The sequence below is a fragment of the Hyaena hyaena genome, unplaced genomic scaffold (genome assembly GCF_003009895.1).
Source record: "Hyaena hyaena isolate Hyena2069 unplaced genomic scaffold, ASM300989v1 scaffold_195, whole genome shotgun sequence".
NCBI classification, from domain to species: Eukaryota; Metazoa; Chordata; class Mammalia; order Carnivora; family Hyaenidae; genus Hyaena; species Hyaena hyaena.
Window position 1 is genome coordinate 974,659 of NW_024080827.1, and position 20,807 is coordinate 995,465.

General features: G+C 42.0%; 1 protein-coding gene across 4 annotated transcripts in view; it reads left to right on the plus strand.

Moving 5' to 3' along the window:
* Window positions 1-20,807, plus strand: part of CC2D2A (coiled-coil and C2 domain containing 2A) — a 132,993-nt gene that overhangs the window by 20,018 nt on the left and 92,168 nt on the right. For all 4 annotated transcript variants that reach the window (XM_039241550.1, XM_039241554.1, XM_039241551.1 and 1 more), the window contains 3 exons: window positions 11,327-11,415; window positions 11,751-11,852; window positions 19,764-19,865. In XM_039241550.1, the coding sequence (XP_039097481.1) occupies window positions 11,327-11,415; window positions 11,751-11,852; window positions 19,764-19,865 (293 nt within the window). The remainder of the gene's footprint in view (window positions 1-11,326; window positions 11,416-11,750; window positions 11,853-19,763; window positions 19,866-20,807) is intronic.

The following is a 20,807-nucleotide window of genomic DNA, read 5'->3' on the forward strand; positions in this document are numbered from 1 at the left end:
TATGAGGCATAGAGAGACAGCTTAGAGCTTTCACAAGACTTGTCACTCTGGCTGTGCCTCATTTTTCCCCCAAAGAGTATCATTTGGGTGAATCACCTACATTACTCTCCCTACCTAAACTAACACCTTCTCTATTCGGGGTTTTTGTTTATTTGTTTCTCTTATCCTAGCTACGTACCTTTTGAAATTCAATATACACACCACTTCCTTTAGAAAATTTCCCCTCTGCCCCAGTGTGGGCTGAGTACACCTTCTCTGTACTTCATGGCTCCTGTGCCCATCTGAGTGTCTGAAGTCATCTCTCTCTTTTTTTTTTTTTTAATGTTTATTTATTTATTTTGAGGGAGAGGGAGAAGGAGATAGCACAGGAAAGGGGCAGAGAGAAAGAGTCCCAAGCAGGCTCTGCACTGTCAGCAGAGCTCGACACAGGGCTGGATCTCATGAACCATGAGATCATGACCTGAGCTGAAATCAGGAGTCAGATGCTTATCTGACTGAGCCATCCAGGTGCTCCTGACGCCATCTTTTTATTGATACACAGCTTTCCCTCTCCACTGGACTAGAAATTCTTGAAGGTAGAGATTGACTTTCAGATCTGCTTAGCACAAGGCTCATACCCAGATGGCACTCAACAGTGTTTACTGAGTGAACAGATGTCTCAAGCTGGCCTCTCTGCTTTTTACTCAGGACCATGCTCTGGGTCACATATGCTCACTTATCACCCCTACCACACCCACCACATCCTCCCAACCAGGTCTGCTGTCCTGACCCAGATCTTTGACTCCTTCGGGCATTTACTTCCCAAACCTTTCTTGGGTCTGGCCTCCCCATTGGTGGTAGCACCCCCCACCCCCCACTCCTTGCCTTGAACCTGCAATCCTCTCTACACTATAGCACTCCTACAGGCCTCCAAGTGTTGTGAAAGTCAGACTGTATTCAGATACTCAGATACCAGTACACAGATTGTATGACCTCCCTCCAGCACCAGGCACATGCTCAGAGGTGCCCCTGACTAACAGCAGCATAAATCGTGCAGGGAAAACTTTGGCTCCTAATCTGCTATTGAAACATACATATAGTCATGACATTCCAAATAAAGAAAGCATTTCACTGAACAGGCGCTAGTTCCAAATCAAATAAACATCTAGAAAAAAATAACACACTTGTCCCCCATGATTCCAACTTGTACCATCTCTTAAGGGAGTAACTATCAAATGTTAAGTAGTTTCTTATGAACATGAATTTCTTCATTACTGACATCTGTTTTCCATTCATTCGTGTTAGTTTCTCTGATTAAAGCATCATTTTGGAGCCAATTTCTCAGTATTGGTTGAAAAAAAAGTAGGGAATCTGGCAAAACCTGATGTAAACATAAGGAAATAGATCATTCATTTTAGGCATACTTTTTAAAAGTCACCCAGCCCTGGAAAGACTGACCCAGGAAAGAAATGTTACAACGTACAGTACGGAGCACAGAGGAGACCTGCCTGAAAGAACTGGGTCTTGGGAGCTACCTTGGAGTCTAGCAGCTGGAGAAGCAAAAGAACATTCTAGTCAGAGCAGGCATGCTGGGGAATGTAGGAAGGGCCAAAAAGTTCACCAACACTGGCATTTGCTACCTCACACAGTACTGAGGGGACTAAATTAAAATACCAAAGTAAGAATGACTAAATAGCACATTGTATTCTATAATTTGTTTCTGGATGTTATGATATTTGAGATCTTAAAAAAAACAAAAACAACTTTTCTGGGTTGAGGAGATTCTAGCCGATTCTTAGAGGTGGCAAAGGGCCCAGAGTGGAGTGTGCCTTTGATGTGTACACTAACCAATCCAGAGCCCGCCATTTTCTGGTGGGTACAACCCCCGGAAGCAATATTCCTTTGCCTGCATCATCCCAGGGACAGGAAACAGGCAACCAGAGATAATAGCTTAGAGGCCCCCAGAGTAATTAAATGTAGCCAGGCCTAAACTGTTTACCCTGCCTTGCCTTTTTCCCCTCAGAAATCCCAGTAAAGACCTTAGCCTAAGATCTCACCTTGCTCCTATCGTCTGCCCCCCTGACTACCTTGGTGTCATTCCATATGGCCCTGCATGGCATGCCATGACTCTTGGTTCTAGAACTGGGGAGTGTGATGAACTTTGTTTCCTGAGCCTCTCCTCTGTCTCTTTTTTTTTTTTTTTAATGTTTTTATTTATTTCTAGGAGAGAGAGACAGCGTGAGCAGGGGAGGGTCAGAGAGAGAGGGAGTCACAGACTGAAACAGGCTCCAGGCTCTGAGCTGGCAGTCAGCACAGAGCCTGACATGGGGCTCGAACCCACAAACGGCGAGATCGTGACCTAAGCGAAAGTCGGACGCTTAACCGACTAAGCCACCCAGGTGCCCCGCCTCTCCTCTGTCTCTTGTGGCCACACCTCACTGACCATCTCATGGAAGAGTACAACAAAAACAAAAAACACACCCAATCATCATTATTAGCTGTCAAGAAAGGCATTTGCTTTACAGCGACATTGCTTCAAAGTCTTCTATCCCAATTTTTGTCTCCAGTCTCGAAACTACTCCAATCCAACTCACATCCCCACTCGCCATCGGCATTGCTCTTGTTGCAGTGGCCATTGAATTGCCCATTTGCCCAATTCGCTGGTCAGTTTCCAGTCTTTACCTTCCTGACCGTCAGGGGCATTTGGTGGATTCATCACTGCCTCCTCCTTTTGCTCTTTGCTGCCAGCAACCTGCTATTCTGATCTTACTTCTCCCTCACTGGCTCTACCTCTCATCTCCTTGCTGGTTCTTACACCCTCAACCTCTAAATGTTGGAGTGCCCAGGCTCAGTGCCTGGCCCTTTCTTCTTCATCAACACTCTTTCTCTTGTTCGTCTCAAGATTTGCAGTTCTAACATATACACATCATATGTGTAACTGACCACTCCCAAATTTCTATCTCCAGCTCCGGTCTCTTTCAGACTAAATGGGCTGACTTCTACCCAAAATCCATGTGTGCATGTCTAATGAGACAACTCAAATTTTTAATAACCTTATTAAAGTATAATGTGCATATCATAGCATTCACCCACTGTCAATGATTTTCAGAAAATGTATAGATTTGGACAATCATCAACATAGTCCAGTTTTAGAACATGTCATTACCCCGGAAATTTCCTTTGTGCCTATTTACAGTTAATCCTGTCTCCCACCCGAGCCCTCAACGAACAGTGGTTTGTTTTATATCCCTATAAGTATGGCTTTTCCAGACATTTTCTGGAAACAGAATCATAAAGTATGCAGTGTTTTGTGTCTGGCTTCTTTCACTTAGCATAATGATTTTTGAGATTCATAAATGTTGTAGCATCTATCCACATTTCATCCCTTTTTAATGCTGAATTGTATTCCATCATACAGATATACCACCTTTTACTTTTTCATTCACCTGTTGATGGACATTTGAATTATTTCCAGTTTGGGGCTACTATGAATAATGCTGCTAAGAACATTTGCAACATGTCTTTGCATGGATGTATGTTTTCGTTCCTTTTGATAAGTAGTAGAATTTCTGGGTCATATGATGCATTTATATTTAACTTTTAAGAAACTACCAATCCGTTTTACAAAATGGCTTTGTCAATTTACTTTCAGACTGACAGTTCATGAGAGTTGCCAACAGTTGGTATCATTGGTCTTTATAGAGTGTATAAAGGTATTTCCACGTGCTTTTAACTTGTATTTCTCCGGTGATTAATAATAATATTTTTTCACTATTAGCCATTTTTGTATCATCTTAGTTAAATGTTTATTTAAATGTTTGCTCATTCATTATTAACTGGATTCTTTGTCTTACTGTGAAGTTTTAAGAGTTCTCTATACATTCTGGGATACAAGTACTTTATCAGTATATAATCCACAGATATTTTCTCCAAGTAAATATCTTATCTTATCTTTTCATTTCCTTTTCTTCTTTTTTTTTTTTTTTTTTTTGAGAGAGAGGATGCCAAGTGGGGGAGAGTGGCAGAGGGAGAGAGAGATAATCTTAAGCAGGCTCCATGCTCAGCACAGAGTCTGATGCAGGGCTTGATTCCATGACCCTGGCATCATGACCTGAACCGAAATCAAGACTAGGACACTCAACCAACTGAGCCACCCAGGCACCTCTCTTTTCATGTTCTTAATCATGTCATTTGAAGTCAAGTGTATCACTTTTTTTCTCTATTGGATTGTGCACTGGGGATTATATCTAAAAGTCCTTTGCCTAAGCCAAGTTCATGAAATTTTTCTCCTATATTTTCTTCTAGAAGTTTTATGCTTTTAGCTCTTACATTTAGCGAGGTCTATGATCTGACCTGAGACAACTCAAACTTTACTTCTCTGAAGCTGAGCTCCTAATCTCCTCCTCCCAACCTGTTGGTCTTACAGTCTTCCCCATCTCACTAACCACATCCCATTTCTTCCATGGCTTGGGTCACCCTTAACTCCTGTCTTTATCTGCCCCCATTCATATGTCTCCATAAGTCCTATTTGCTCTACCTTCATAGTAGACCTATGTTCCACCACAGCCACCACTCCAATGCCCATCCAAGCCATCTTCAGCTCCCAAACGGAGTATTGCACGGTGTCTCAGCTGATGCACTGGCTTCTGTTCTCACTGCAGCAGCCAGAATGGTCTTAGAAAAGCAAGGTCATGTTGCTCCTCTGCTCCAGCCCTCCAGTGGTTCTTACCTGACTCAGAGTTTCAGCCAAATTTTGTAGGATGACCTGCAGCGTTTGCTTCCACCTTATCCCTATGACCTGACACCCTGGGATTCCATTTCCCACCCTTCTGTTTCCCCTTTCTGCTCTGTTCCTATATCAGGCATGGCCCTGTCATCAGATACTACTTATAACTAAAGTGCCCATCCCCCAGCCATCCACATGACTTAATCCCTCATTTCCTTTACCTGATCCAATGTCACCTTGAAGCCCTTACTTGGCCACTCCACTTAAAACTGCACTACACCCCTCCCTTCTGGCCTTCTTTAATCCTGATCCTGTTTTATTTGTCTTCATACTACCTATTGCCATCAGACATACTAAATATACTGCCTGTTGGTGGTCTCCCTTCTCTGCCAGAAAATACACTCCATGAAGATAAGGATTTGTTTGTTTTTTCACCATTCTATCCTTCGTGCCTTGTACACATAATAGGTGCCCAGTATGTATTTGTCAGCCGAATGTTTGAAAACTGGAGAAGATTCTCAAATCTAGCATGCCCAAAATTGGGTTTTGTAGAATGCTATTATCCAGACAGAGATTAATGCCTACAAAAATACATCAAGTTCAGAAGCTTTACATGTTAATTCCCCTCTTGGAAGTTACAAAGCTTGTTCTGAGGACACTCAGGCATCTCTCATGCAGTCCCTGGCCCTGCTGAAGGAGGTTTACTTTTTATTTGCTCTGCCCAAAGCAATGTGGAAGCCTCATCCGTAGGCAGAATTTGCATGGCAAAATATATCTCTGAATCCACTTTTCAGAATCTTAGCCCTGTCTGAAGCCCCCTTGCCCTATCCCACCACCGTGATGATTTTGGAACCCAGAGGCAGAAGGCAGGACTGGCCAGGCCCAGTCTTGCCCAAACTGATGATCCTCATCTACATCAGCTCCAGCTGCTATAATGAAATACCATAGAAGGATGCCTGGGTGACCCAGTTGGTGAAGTGTCCAACTTCGGCTCAGGTGATGATCTCCCAGTCACGAATTCAAGCCCCATGTTGGGCTTAGTGCTGCCAGCTCAGAGCCTGGAGCCTCCTTAAGATTCTGTGTCTCCCTCTCTCGCTCTGCAAACCCCCCTGTTCACACTTTGTCTCTCTCTTTCTCAAAAATCAATAAACATTTAAAAAAAAGAAAAAGAAATACCATAGACTGGTGATTCAACCAACAGACATTTATTTCCCACAGCTATGGAGGCTGGGAAGCCCGAGATCACACCTCAGGATTATTTGGTTCCTGGTAAGAGCTCTCTTCCTGGCTAGCTGAAGGCCATCTTCTTACTGTATCCTCACATGGTGGAGACACAGAGAGCCATAGTTCTGGGCTTTCTTTTCTTAGAAGGACACTAAAATCATCTTGGGAGCCCCACCCACATGACCTCACCTAAACCCAATTACCTCCCTTAGGCTTCACCTCCAGATACCATCACATGGGGGTGAGGGCTTCATCATATGAATTCTGAGCAGACAAAAGCATTCGGCCCAAAACAACTCCAAGCTGACGCACAGAGATGTGGGAAGGATCATGGGGCAGAGTCACAATCTGGGGATGCAGCACCCCTGAGTTAGGAGACATGCACCGGAATAAGGGCCCCATGTTTTCAGTTAACATAAAATGGAAATGTTAAGGAGGCTATGAAATAAAGGAGCAGAAAAGAAGAAAGTGACTACAGAAATCCCTCCAGACCCCTCAGCAAATATGAACTATCAGCAGCGCTGAAGCTCCTAACACAGCACACAACCCGCTGTTCTCAGCCTGTTTGACTTTCATTTTATGTAGTAAAATTTTCACAAGTGATTCTCCTCTGTTTGATAAAAATTAGAAAATCAGGAGAAGGAGGGGCACCTGGGTGGCTTAGTTGGTTAAGCGTCCGACTTTCGCTTAGGTCATGATCTCACGGTTCATGGGTTCGAGCCCCGCGTCGGGCTCTGTGCTGACTGCCAGCTCAGAGCCTGGAGCCTGTTTCAGTCTGTGACTCCCTCTCTCTCTGACCCTCCCCTGCTCATGCTGTCTCTCTCTCTGTCTCCTAGAAATAAATAAAACATTAAAAAAAAAAAAAAGAAAATCAGGAGAAGGAAATAAAAGACAATAATCACCCACATTCTTACACCCTAAGGACAACCACCTTTAACCCGAGGCCCTTTCCTCGTGCTGGTTTTTTCTGTGTGATGGCTGAAGACACCCTATGTTCACAGAGGGCTGACAGTGGCTGGAAAGATACTCCACCTTCCTTCATCCATGTGAAGGCAGTTAGAGTCGGTGACAGTCCAAGTGATTGTCCAACTCACCACATTTTTCCTCTCAAGCCTTGGGGATATTACCTCTGTTCCTCTCCAATTTTTCCTACTGAGGTCAAGCTGGCTTCTGTCCCATGTTCTCCCAACACCCCGACTCTATATTTACATTCTATCCAGGAATTTTATAACAGCAGAGGAGATCATTTGGGGATTAGGAGAGGCCGGTCAAGGGTGCCTGGGTGGCTCAGTCAGTTCAGTGTCCGACTTCAGCTCAGGTCATTATCTCGCAGTTCATGAATTCGAACCCTGCATTGAGCTCTGTGCTGACAGCTCAGAGCCTGGAGCCTGCTTCAGATTCTGTGTGTGTGTCTCTCTCTCAAAAATAAATAAACATTTTTTAAAAAGGCAGGCCAGGTCAAGTTCTTTCAACCCTCTTGTCCAATGTCCCAATAAGAATTACGCTATATGTAAGTTGCCATAAAAAAAAAATTTCTGTCATATTTTAAATGACAGAATTTTAAATACTATTTATAGTATTTAAATAGTAATGAAATATAAATATATTAATATAAATACTGATTTTTAAAAATAAAAATGTTATATCACTATTAAAGTTATCCAAAAGAATCTATATGGCATATACAGCACATTCGTTTGACGACCACTGCCATCTCCTTCAAAAACCAGAAGCAATCCCTGAACAGTTAGAAATTTGACACCATTCCCCTTTTTTCTTGAGTTCCTTCATTCCAACCCTCCCCACAAGAATTTTAAGTAACCTATTTCTATGTTTAAAAGTCTTTCATTGCTCACCATACTAACGAACTGAATTTTAAAAATTTTTTAATGTTTATTTTTTTTCGAGAGAGACAAAGACCAATCGCAAGCGGGCCGGGGGGGGGGGGCAGTGAGAGAGGGAGACAGAATCCAAAGCAGGTTCCAGGCTCTGAGCTGTCAGCACACAGCCTGACATGGGGCTCAAACCCACGAACTGTGAGACCATGACCTGAGCCTAAGTCGGACACTCAACCAACTGAGCCACCCAGGTGCCCCCTAACAAACTGAATGTTTGATTGTGCTATTATTACAATTATCAATAGTACACAACTGATGAAAACATAAAGGTACTAAGCAATTTGATAAATATTTATTAATCATAACAAGTAAAACAAATCAATAAAAACATTTAGAAAGAGTACTCTTTATTTTTAAAAAAATTTTAATGTTTACTTATTTTTTATGTTTTATTTATTTCTGAGAGAGAGAGAGAAAGACAGCATGAGCAGGGAAAGGTCAGAGAGAGAGGGAGATACAGAATCCAAAACAGACTCCAGACTCTGAGCTGGCTGTCAGCAGAGAGCCTAACACAGGGCTCGAGCCCATGAACCATGAGATCATGACCTGAGCCGAAGTTGGACACCCAACCAACTGAACCACCCAAGCACCCCATAATGTTTACTTATTTTTGAGAAATAGAGAGACAGAGCATGAGCAGGGGAGGGGCAGAGAGAGAGAGGGAGATACACTATTTCAAAATGCAGTGCTTATCTTCTTAGAAAGTGGTGTATTTCCTGAGGGGTCAGATGTATAGAAGTGGTTAAGAGAAAAATGAAAAGTGTCCACCATTTCACAAAACCTGTCCAGAGAGATAGATGCATATGGTGAGTATGGGTGAGAGGATAAAGGAGACAGAGAACATCTGGAAACATTTGCAAACGGGAGGCTGCTGAAGCCTCGGGATGAACAGGTTTCTCGGGAAGCCTTGTGAGGACGTCATCTTGGTGCTTCCATGAGAAATTACACCTTGTTGGCTCAGTTGGTTAAGAGTCCAACTTTAGCTCAGGTCATGATCTTGCAGTTCATGAGTTCGAGCCCCTCATCAGGCTCTGTGCTGACAGCTCAGAGCCTAAACCCTGCTTCAGATTCTCTGAATCCCTCTCTCTCTGCCCCACCCTACTTGTGCTCTCTCTCTCTCTCTCAAAAATAAACATTAAAAAAAAAAGAAAGAAAGAACACCTTGTCAAGGAAATTCATATTTCATACCAATTGACATTATGTACATAAGCTTAATAGAATGTCTTATTCTCTCATTATCCGTAAGCTCTTGCATGTCTCCAAGTCAATAATATTTTTTAAATTATTTTCATCATCCTCTTCCTAGTTGATGCTGTGGAGACTTTATTTATGCCAGGTTTGCTCAGCTGTGTCAAAGAGTCTATGTATGTAAATGTGAGATCATACGCTTCTTCAAGCTTGGCAAGTCCGAGCTTATCCCCTGGGCGGGAAAAATAGACAGCTTGGGATCACATAGCAGATTAGTAATGTAGTGGAGTAACTGACAATAAAATTAGGGGGGGAAATGTCTTATGAGGGTTATTTTAGCTCTAGTTGTTTAAAGAAACACTGCTTTATTCTAGCCAGATAAAAATGAAAGCACCAAATCTATATCAGTTATTATGTCCAAGGGGATGGATTGGCACACATGGTTTTCCATGAATATCACGTTCATCGTGTTATCTGGAAAAAACAGTTATCACATCAGGTTGCGTCCAAATAAGGATTACGTTTATTTTGTTTGTATCCTCTCCCTCATGCCCCCATGCTTCCTTTGTATGTTTTTCTTCACTGATTTAGTGTTGCACAGTGCCTGGTACAAAGGTCCCCAACACAGTCCTTGCCCTCAAGTGGAGCACATTCTAGCTGGGAAAGTGACACTTCCCCAGCTAGTTGTGCAGACCAGACTTGAGAATCTCTATACCCTTGAAATGTCTTTCACTATCAGACTCCAAAATATCAGACAAGAACTGCTTTTTACCATTTCAAAATCTCTCATGGGTTTTCAAAGTAATCCTACAGGGGCGCCTGAGGGGCTCAGTTGGTTAAGCCTCAGGCTCTTGATTTTGGCTTAGGTCATGATCTAGAGGTTTGTGAGCTCGAGCCCCACATCGGGCTCTGCACTGACACTGTGCAGAGTCTGCTTGGGATTCTCTCCCTTTCTCTCTCTCTCAAAATACAGAAATAAACTTTTTTAGATAAATCTTTTTAAAAAAAGTAATCCTAGAGAAAGCCACTTCTTTTTCTTTTTTCAGAAGAGATAATGTCTAATAAAATATCTTGTCTCTCATTTAAATACAAATTCGTAAAATTATTCTAGTGAATTAGGTGGTAGCTATTTTAAGTAAACTTGAAAAACTGGATTTCTTTTTTTTTTTTTTAAGGAGGGGAAGTAAATAAATAAGGTACGGTTTCATATTTAAAGACGTTATTGTTGACTATTAAAGGATTTTTCTCTGGGGCAGAAACAAGGATTGGCCAGCCAGAGAACAGGAGCAGCAGTAAGCGCCAGTCCAGAAGCCCACCTTTGTCCGATCAGGGAACCCCACACACTTCGTGACACTTGCCATGTGCCTGCCCTGTGTGGCTGGGGACCAAGGAACCTGAGGAGGAAATGGGTATTAACCAAATAATCACACAAGTATGTAAGTTCACAGTGTGGCCAGTGGCAGACAGGAAAATTCTTGGGACCCTCAGTATATGTAACAATGCATATGACCTGCCATGTTTACATGATCTTTAAAATGGAAAGTAGTGGTTTGATGATTTTTTAAGCAAGTTAAAAAAGAATGTCAAAGACCATTTCTTTTTTTTTTATCTTTAATATTTATTTATTTTTGAGATCGAGAGAGAGACAGAGTGTGAGGTGGGGTAGAGCAGAGAGAGAGGGAGACACAGAATCCAAAGCAGGCTCCAGGCTCTGAGCTGCCAGCACAGAGCCTGATGCGGGGCTCAAACTCACAAACTGTTGACATCATGATCTGAGCCAAAGTCGGACACTTAACCATCTGAACCACCCAGGTACCCCTACATATATATTTAATAATATGTTCAAAATACATGCCGTGTCTATGATTTAGCCAAGGTCAATGGCTTGGGCCTTTAGAAAGGTTTCTCTGATTGGAGTTATCAGCTCTGTTGAAAGGTGAACCTTGAACTCATTAGCCATCCATTCACCTACAAGCCTGTTTCTCAATTCAACAGGTTTGAAAGTCTCTGCCCAATGGTAATTGAATCGGTGTGCTTGTGCCTTGAAGAGTTGAGTGTCATTCCTTTTATTCTTCGTTAAGTCGATGTGGCATTTCTGGCAAGACCGTATTTTCCCTGTTAGTCACAAAGAAGCCAAGACATGTACTTATTACGTCAAATGGACGGCTGTCAGCATTATCTCATCTTTGCTTGTATGAAGTTCTAAATTTGCAAAATAAAATTACATTCTCCTGTTAGTTTTTGATCTAATCTTCCTGTTGGAAAAAAAAAAAAAGATGTAGTTTAAAGTAATTTTCCTGTATTTTTTTAGGCTTACCTCCAATCCCTTCAACTTCCAGAATGGGCTTTGCAGAATTTTCCATGAGGGAACGCATGAGGGAGAAATTACAGGCTGCAAGGGTGAGAAAAACCACATGAATATTTTGTTCAGTGCTGATTGCAGTTCTTCATGTCTTGTCTAGAATGCTGTGTTTGCTCAAAATGGCGTGGATTTGAATGCCATTAAATTTGTTTTTCGTGTTTTAAATATTAATGTAGTATTTAACATCGGCACAGGTGGAAAATTAGACTTAAGAAGAACTTAATGTCATTTTTCTTAACCATTTCATTTGCTCTTATCTCTTGAGGAAGTGCAGCATGTAGTTTGTAGTGACTGTTTGCTCTCGAGATGGTGACTGAGGTTTTTGCGGCATTACTGACACTATTCAGCAGTAATTTTCTGTCTGCCTTTTTAGTCTAAAGCAGAAAGCACTTTGCTGCAGGAAATCCCCACCCCTCGGCCCAGGCGCTTAAAGAGTCCCAGTGAGAAAGAATTGGAGACCGAGTTTGGCACAGAGGTGAGAAACGGTACTTCTCTACTTTGTGATCAAAGATGGTGAAATAGAATATAACATTTCCAGCAAAAATTTCGAGAACAGATCTATGCACAGAGGCATTCAGTGCTTATTAATACTCATCATAGCTACTATTTATAGAGTCCTACTCAATGCCAATTGTTTCACCAGGTCTTTTTCTCATGTTACCGGGTCATTATTCTGGCTCCCCTATGGGGTGGGTTCTACTGTCTTCATTGACATTTGACAGATGAGCACACTGAGGTTCAAAGCAGCTGCAAGGCCATCCTCAGGTAACAGGGCATGAGTGTGGAGGAGTCGGGATCTGATTCCAGCTCTTTCATTCCCAGGCTGTCGCATTGGTCAGCTTTTGTGGATCTGGAGATTTGCTGGGAAGCAGAGAGAGATAGGAGTGCAGGAGGAAAGTAGGGTGGAATAGTGGGGGCCTTGAATGTCACACTAAAAAGCTTTGATGGTTTTCTACGAGCCATGGAAAGCAGTCGGCCATAGGATGGGGAGGTGGTTTGAATGCACAGAAGTGATTTTTGTTTGAATCTGAGGGCCTAGGGGGGCATCTCCATGTGTGCACCTCTAGAGATACATGCAGAGGAAAGAACCAGGCCTGGAGAAACAAGTTTAGAACCTATTTCTACTGCAGTGAGTGTTGAAGTTTTGAGCGGCCTTTGTTTCCTGACAGAAGACTGAATGAGGAAGGTCTTGACATTTGGCCCATGAGGAGGCCAGAAAGCAGTACAAGATAGAAAGTCTTATCAGAAGTAAATGAAGGGTTGGGACCCCTGGGTGGCTCAGTTACTTGGGCCTCCAACTTCATCTCAGGTCATGATCTCACTGTTTGTGGGTTCAAACCCCACATCAGGCTCTGTGCTGACAGCTCAGAGCCTAGAGCCTGCTTCCAATTCTGTGTCTCCCTTTCTCTCTGCCCCTCCCATGCTTGCGTTCTGTTTCTCTCTCTCTGTCTCTCTCTCTCTCTTGCTCGCTCATTCGCTCACTCTCTCTCCCTCAAAAATAAACATTAAAAAACAAGTTTTAAAAAGGAAGTAGATGAAAGACAAGCCTGTAAGAGGGCGGAAGAAGGAAGGCAAGAACAGAGCCAATGGCTCAGTGAATGTTCGCAGATCTAGTCCAACTGTTTGTTGTTGATGATGACGATTTGGGTTGTTTTTCACTAATGAGACAAAGAAACACAAGTGTGAAGGAATTTCTGTGGAAAGACCACTGACTGATTGCTTAAAGGATGACTTCTCTTTTTCTGTAATGAGATGTCATAAAATTTTGCCAAATTTATCAAACAAATATCAAACAAATTTGCCAAACAAACCAAAGACTGCATTACTACAGGAAAGTTACAGCCGTGCACATGAGATGTGGCCCATGGCTTTTGAGTAGGAACACTGTGGGTCTGATGAAATGGCTTTATGACAGTTTATTGCTCCACTCTGCTGAGAAGACATTTATTTTTCTTTGATTCCCATTATTTTCTTCCTTGCAAGAATCATACATCTAAAATATTGGAAAATAAAGAAAAACTACCTAATATCCCATCAGCTTGACACAAACACTTCAGTTATGTTGGTAGATGTCTGAGTCCCAGTGTCTGGCCAGATGGGCTAAATGATAGGAGGGTCTGGTCACTTATATCTGAGCTTATCTACACTTTCTGATTGATAGTCATTTCACAAAATCATGGCAGCTCTCACTTGTGCATGGACCATGAATATGATATCCCAAGTAAAGCTTCACGTTGTAGAAGTAAAAATATACTCCCTTGGCTTACAGAATATTTATTGCTTTTTGTGAGCGGGACCTTGACTTATATCTATTGTATTCTATATCCCCTAAGAACCATTCTATGGATTTGAGGTATTGGAAGAGGTCATCAAAAAGACGTGACCGCTGGTTGACCTGCGAGCTGGACCCAGGCAACTGGCAGCTCCTCACTCCCTCCCCAGTCATGGAAATGTGTGCTCCACTTGCCTTCCCCATTCCCAGAAGCTGCCCCAGGGGGTACAGCCTTGAGACAGAAATGTGGTGTTGACCATCTGTCTGGTATACTTGACTGAACCCAGTTAGGACCTCTGTCCAAACTTTTAAGATTTGGCAGGCAGGTGTGGGGGCCTCCTTCTGTTACAGCCACCCCAGGCATGCACCATAAGTTCCCTTGCTTATTAAAACTGTCAGCTACCAATCTAGAATGATCTGCCTCTCTCTTTAGTCTCTCCTTGCCCTCTGCCCACACAGCCAATTTGCAAAGCAACACAGGAAGCAAACATCAACTGCCTTTTCTTTTCCTTTTTTTTTTTGTTTGTTTTCAGAAAAGTTGTATTTTTAAAATATTTTAAGAAATAAATATTTCTGAACTGGATATGATAGGAAAGGAGAAATCGAGCAGAGAAGTGAAGTAAGATGTTGTAACTTCAGACACAACCTGGCCTTGATGGCCTCGAGGTCACTTCCATCAGGACAGGGCTAATGCTCTCGGTCTTCACTTAGCTAATCCAGGGACTCTCAGATCTCGGTGGTAACTCATCTTCCATTCCATTGGCTTTTCAAACAAACTTTCCTTGTTTTTTCCTCCTTGATGGTCCCAAGTGGTTGTCAGAGTGAATTTGGGTGAGTGAGGTGAAAGTGATATGTAAAATTGCTTTTAGCCCAGCCTTGGAACCATAACAATACTAGATGGTTTTAGCTCTACACACACACACAACACACACACACACACACACACACACACACACACACAGTCCTGGTTTTAAAAAAATGAGTTGTAAGGCACACTGAATGAGATAAACATGCATGTTTACCTTAGCCAACTACAGAGAAGAAGGAAAGGCATCAGGCTTGTAAATTTTGGCCTAGAAAATGAAATAGCTTTAATATTCAGTTTCATTTTTATATTTCTTTAGATTCAAGTTACTCATGATGGTGCCTTTTAAAGTCTGATTTGGCCAGCAGAGGCTTTTTAACTTTCCAAAGGGAAGAGTAAACCTGAGTGAGCAGGAAGGGGGAGGGGGGAGGTTTGTAGAGGTCATTTTGTGGCTCAGAGACCCCCTTGCATGGCAGCTTTCCCTGAAAGGATGGCTGACCCAGCAGGAATGAGTCACTCCTTTCCTGTGAAGTTGTGACAGACAGGCTGGACTCCACTGGTCTTTTTTTTCTCGTCCAATGTTGGGTTTAGATACCATGGATGAGGGTTCAAAACAGCCAATTTACATTAACAGTTGATTCAGCTGCCTGTTTTTCAGACCTGATCTCAGGCTTTTAACAGAACATCTCACAGGCATATTTCTTGGTGTATATACCTCAATCCACTGGGAATGTCAAAAAAGTAGTCCATTTATATCCTATTGAGCAAAGGAGAGAACCCAGATGCTGGACCTTAGCTGCCCAGCATTAAATCTTGGCAACCTCACTCACCAACTGTGTGACCTTGGGCATGTAATTTATCTACTCTCTGGACCCCACTTCCCACCTCTGTAAAAGGTGATACTACTAGAACCTAATTCGTAGTATTGTTTTGAGGATTCAGTGGAGTCATACATGTTACACTCTTCTCAACAATGTCCGGCACATGGTAAGCCCTCTCTATGTGTTAGCAATTGTTAGAGACTGGAGAGTAAGAGGGAAAAGGAGAAACCAGTTGGGAATACTTTGGTCAGTAATCCAAAGTCACCAGCACCAACCTCTGTTTATTCTCTTTAGAGTTTCTTTCCATTTTATATGACAACAAAGCAAAACACAAATGTCTAAAACACGTGAAATATCAAAGTGGAAATAGCAGAACATTTGAATAGTCAGCCTCCACTAGACATGACCAGAATTATACCTTCATTTGTGGGCCTGATTCACTGTCCCAAGACCTGATTCTTTGGCACAGCCTATGTATTGCCCAGCTAGCGTCTATAACAGACTCCTTCCCAGCTGGTGTCCCATGGGCTCTGAGCACACAATGTTACCAATGATGGCAATTGCCCAACCTGGAAGAGCCCAGTGGGGATGACAGACATTAATGGACAATGGGGATATACAAGGTGGTTAAATTCTGTGCTGGAAACCATTTGGAGCCCACAGAAAGGGCACTTTACTCCAGCCATGAGGTTAGCTTATATAAAATTTGAGCCATCTCGACTTAGGCAGTGGTTTCTCATCTATGACTCAAAAAGCACATGCAACAAAAGAATAAATAGGTACATTGGACTCCATCAAAAATAAAAACGTTTGTGCTTCAAAGGACATCCTCAAAAAAGGGAAAAGATAATAGAGAGTGTGAGGAATTCTTTGCAAATCACATATCGTGATCAGTATCTTGACCAGTATCGAGAATATATAAAAATTTGAGGTGTCCGCAAGATAATCCAGATTAGGGTGTCTTTTAGGGAATCAAAAATGTTGAATGGTGGGACGCCTGTATGGCTCAGTTGGTTAAGCGTCCAACTTCGGCTCAGGTCATAGTCTCACAGTTCATGCATGGGTTCAAGCCCCGCGTTGGGCTCTGTGCTGACAGCTCAGAGCCTGGAGCCTGTTTCGTATTCTGTGTCTCCCTCTCTCTCTGACCCTCCCCTGCTCACGCTGTCTCTCTCTCTCAGAAGTAAATAAAAACATTAAAAATATTTTTTAAACATGTTGAATGTAGTTTAGAAGAGAAGATTAAGGCTTGAACTACTTTATTTTATATTTGTGCTATAGTAAAAGTATGGGACTTTAGACTGTCTTGCTCAAATTAGAAGAGGACTATAGAGCCTTCATAGAGTACACAATAAATCCAAGGATGAGAAAAAATGCCTAGCTGGACATATGGACTATATGGTGATAGGCACTCAGTATTTGCTGACTTGAAATTGAATGCACTTTATTACTTTAAGATTATACAAATATGTTATAGATAACAGCTCTTTAAAATTTAACTGTGCCCACTCAGTCATTTTAAGTACACTTAATGGCCTTAAATGTACTAATATATTTTTTATTTTTTAATGTACCAATATGATTTACTTTTAAATCATTTTACATTTGCATAAAAGTTAAATAACAAACTTTTATATCAACTATATATACTGTGATAAAACCACCACTATCGCAGTGAAGCACGCCAATGAAATTATATTGTGTGCATGTAATAGCTTCTGAGCCAGGCAAGTATAGGAAGAGATGGGAAGAAACAAAATGCATAAAACACTAAACTGTCCCTATGCACATACTTGGCCGCCTGGAATTTAACCTACTGATTTTATTTTCTAAACTACCAGTGTTAGACTTTCTGTCAGATCTCATGTTTTATTCTTAACATTCCTCACAGATCTCTGAAAGCTAAAGCTTGCCTATGCAGAGCCAAGCTGCTCTCCTCTCTCAGTAGTTGACCTCTTGGCTTACTTTCCACATTTTCAAACCCACCAGTCTGTCCCATGGGCTATAGGAGGTGGGGGATTCAGAGGCAGAGAGCAGCAGAATTGTGTCTTCAACACATGAGAAAGGTTTAGCCCTGTTTCAGGAGAGGATCAGACTTGACAGAGCTTTGGAAAGCCCTCCTGGAATCTGCTCTTTATTCTAATTTTTTTCAATTTTTTTAATGTTTTATTTATTTCTGAGAGAGAAAGACAGCATGAGCAGGGGAGGGTCAGAGAGAGAGGAAGATACAGAGTCAGAAGCAGGCTCCAGGCTCTGAGCTAGCTGTCAGTACAGAGCCCAATGCGGGGCTCGAACCCATGAACCATGAGATCATGAACTGAGCCGAAGTCAGACGCTTAACCGACTGAGCCACCCAGGTGCCCCTCTACTCTAATATTTTTAAATCATTTATCCTTACACTAGGTAATACTCATCTGCTTCTTTCCTCATCAAAACAACATATCAAATTCTGGAATTTACCAAAACCAACAAGTCCATATTTTGCATTGCACCATGGGATTTATTCTCCAGGACAGCTTCAACTTTTATATGGTTGGAGTTGGCACATAACTATTGAATCTTACTTAACACTGTGAAATGAGACAACAAAGGAAAAATGTAGAATTTTACATAAATGGGAATGGCATATATTCTCTCAATATTATGATAAATTATACCCAACCAATGCCTCATTCTTTCTTTAAAAAAGCTTTTTATTTTTTTATTATATTTTTAATGTTTACTTATTTTTGAAAGAGAGAGAGACAGAACGTGAGTGGGGAGGGGCAGAGAGAGAAGACACAATCTGAAGCAGGATCCAGGCTCTGAACTGTCAGCACAGAGCCCAATGCAGGGCTCAAACCCACAAACCGTGAGATCATAACCTGAGCCAAAGTCAGACGCTTAACTCACTGAGCCGTTAGGTGCCCCGACTGATACAGTTTTTATTCTGGCCATGCTGGACACCTAGCTACATCTGGGAGAAATTTCTTAGCATCCTGTTTTATCTGTTCCACAGATCTCTAGCTCTTGTCACTGGACTGTGGAGACCCACCCAGCCATTCTGAGATTTTCACAAAACTGAAAAGGCCAGGAGCCTGGGGAAGTCTTGCACAGTGGGAACAGAAGTCATGAGACAAGCATCCACTCTTCTGTGTCCTACGCAGGGAATTCTGAGAAGCACTGTCCTCAGCGGGGCTCCAGCCCTGGTCGCCACCACATGAGCCAGCTCAGTAACAGTCACCAGAATTGGCTTTCCCTCCTGTTTCATTCTCCCCAGTTCCCAACTCCTCTTCTTTGGTACAGCTTCTCAGAACGAGCCACAAAAATCAGGCACAAAAGACCCTTGCAGCAGGCTTTAGTTTCTGGCAGACTAAAATCAAACATTTGTAGTCATACGATTTACATACAAACTAAGAAGATAAAAGACATGTAAGAAGAAAATTAAGAATGTGATACTAAGACCCACCATTATTGAGCCATGACTAGGGGCATATTTTAGGTACACTGCCTTATTTGATGCTCAGAGTAAGTGGCCTAAGCCGTTAAGTGATGGAGCTGGGATTCAAAGCCAGGCAATCAGACTCCAGAGTCCATGGTTTGATTACTACGCTATACAGAACAGCACCCAATATGCCTCAGACAATACGATTCTAGAAAAGAGATTTCATTTTAGGAGGGAGTAGTCTGAGAAAGGAAGTAGCTTTGCATGCTCTGGAAAAACAAGCAGGACTTGGGAAGGATACGTAGAGAGGCCCCAGTAGAGGTAAAGTACATTCCATTCACCCTGATGAAAGTCATTTCATGCTGTGACACAGTCTCAGTGCAGATAATAATCTGCAGGTAGAATAAGTTTGACCCTTCTTATTATGAATATCTAGATATACTCCTGGAATGGCTTAGAGTCGCTCAAAAGGAAAGCTTGGCATTTGGATTGTGCTGGCTGGGAAAGGAGTCGCCAGCTTCTAGGAGGGGTGCATTAGAAGCAGAGATGGGGACCAAGCAAGGACATTCCCTGGTGGATTGGCCACCAGAGGACAAAGGGAGCCCCCATAGTGATAATTAGCACATTGAGCTGTCGGAGGCAGAGCTCAGCTTCCAGCGAGAACAACCCGTCCGGGGGCTCACAAGAACATGTGTCCTGGAGGCCGTATGTCAGATTTAGTCACATTCAGACATTATTCATGCTTTTCTTCATAGACTGTTTGGAAATGGTCCTCTGTGAATGACATAATCTATTGATCTGCAGAATAAATAGCATTTGTCATGTTAGAGCTTATTGAGTATAACATTTTATATTTGTTTAGTCTTGAGAGACACAGAAGTGCCTAAGAAAATATTCAGCAACCTTAACCTTCAAATATATTTGACATTTGTAAGCATTTTATTCCTTAGGAATGGTGGTCAACACCAATGGTCAGAGGTTTCCTCTTTCATAGTTCATGTTTATTTTAGAACATCTTTAGTTTCTTGATTTATGTGTTCTATGTATCCTTATTTCCTCTCCTATAGCCAGGGGAGGAGGTTCGAAGGACTCAACAAGAAGATGATTCCCAAAGTCAATCAAGAGTAAAGTTCCATGATTCTGTACAAAAAATCAAGTCTAAACCCCCGGTGAGAAATCCTGTCTTTTTAAAATAATGTCTTTTGTTGGTCTGTTTGTGTTTTTCAAATATATCCAATGAGAGATGCCCATATACATACCCTGAGTCTTACTGCCATGGACTATGCAAGAGAAAAGTATGAGAACTGATTCTTACTTTTAAAATGTTTAAAGCTAGGGGTGCCTGGGTGATTCCGTCAGTTAAATGTCTGACTCTTGATTTTGGCTCAGGTCATAATCTCACGGTTCATGAGTTCAAGCCCCAAGTTGGGCTTCACACTGACGCCACAGAGCCTTGGTATTCTACCTCTCTCACTCTCTCTCTCTGCCCCTCCCCTGCTTACATGCATGCCCACTATCTCTCTCTTTCTCTCAAAAGTAAATAAATAAATAAACCTTTAAAAATAATAATAAATAAATAATAAAATGCTTGAATCTAGCAGGAGAGATTAGAACACTGCCTGACTGGGTGAGGAGGTATACATGGCAGAGCGGGAAGTGTTATTTGTTCAGCTCTGAAGTTGTACCAGCTTTCATTATGGGGAAAAAAAGGGGTACCAACTCGAGAAGAATCTAAACTGAAAAAACACATTTAAAAAAAGTTAACGAAGTCCTGAATTACTCTTAATTCAACAAAACTATCTCAGCCATGGCCTATAAAATAACGAATCTACTTTTTTTTGTATTTTAATCATCTCTTCGAAAGCTTTTACTGCTGTAAATGTGATATTAATTGCTTATTAGAATGGTTGATGGTTTATAAAAAAAGGTAACTCATGAAAGTATTAGAGGAAGCCACCAATTGTCTGTTGCACTTGCTAAAGTTTGTGACAGGTAATCTCATGCCCTCGACAAAGGTGACACGTTTAGGATGCCTCCAATGTGCCCGGTACCATTAGCATCAAGCTGCTGTGAACTGTGCGGCGCCCACCGCAGCTTACACAGTCTGAAGT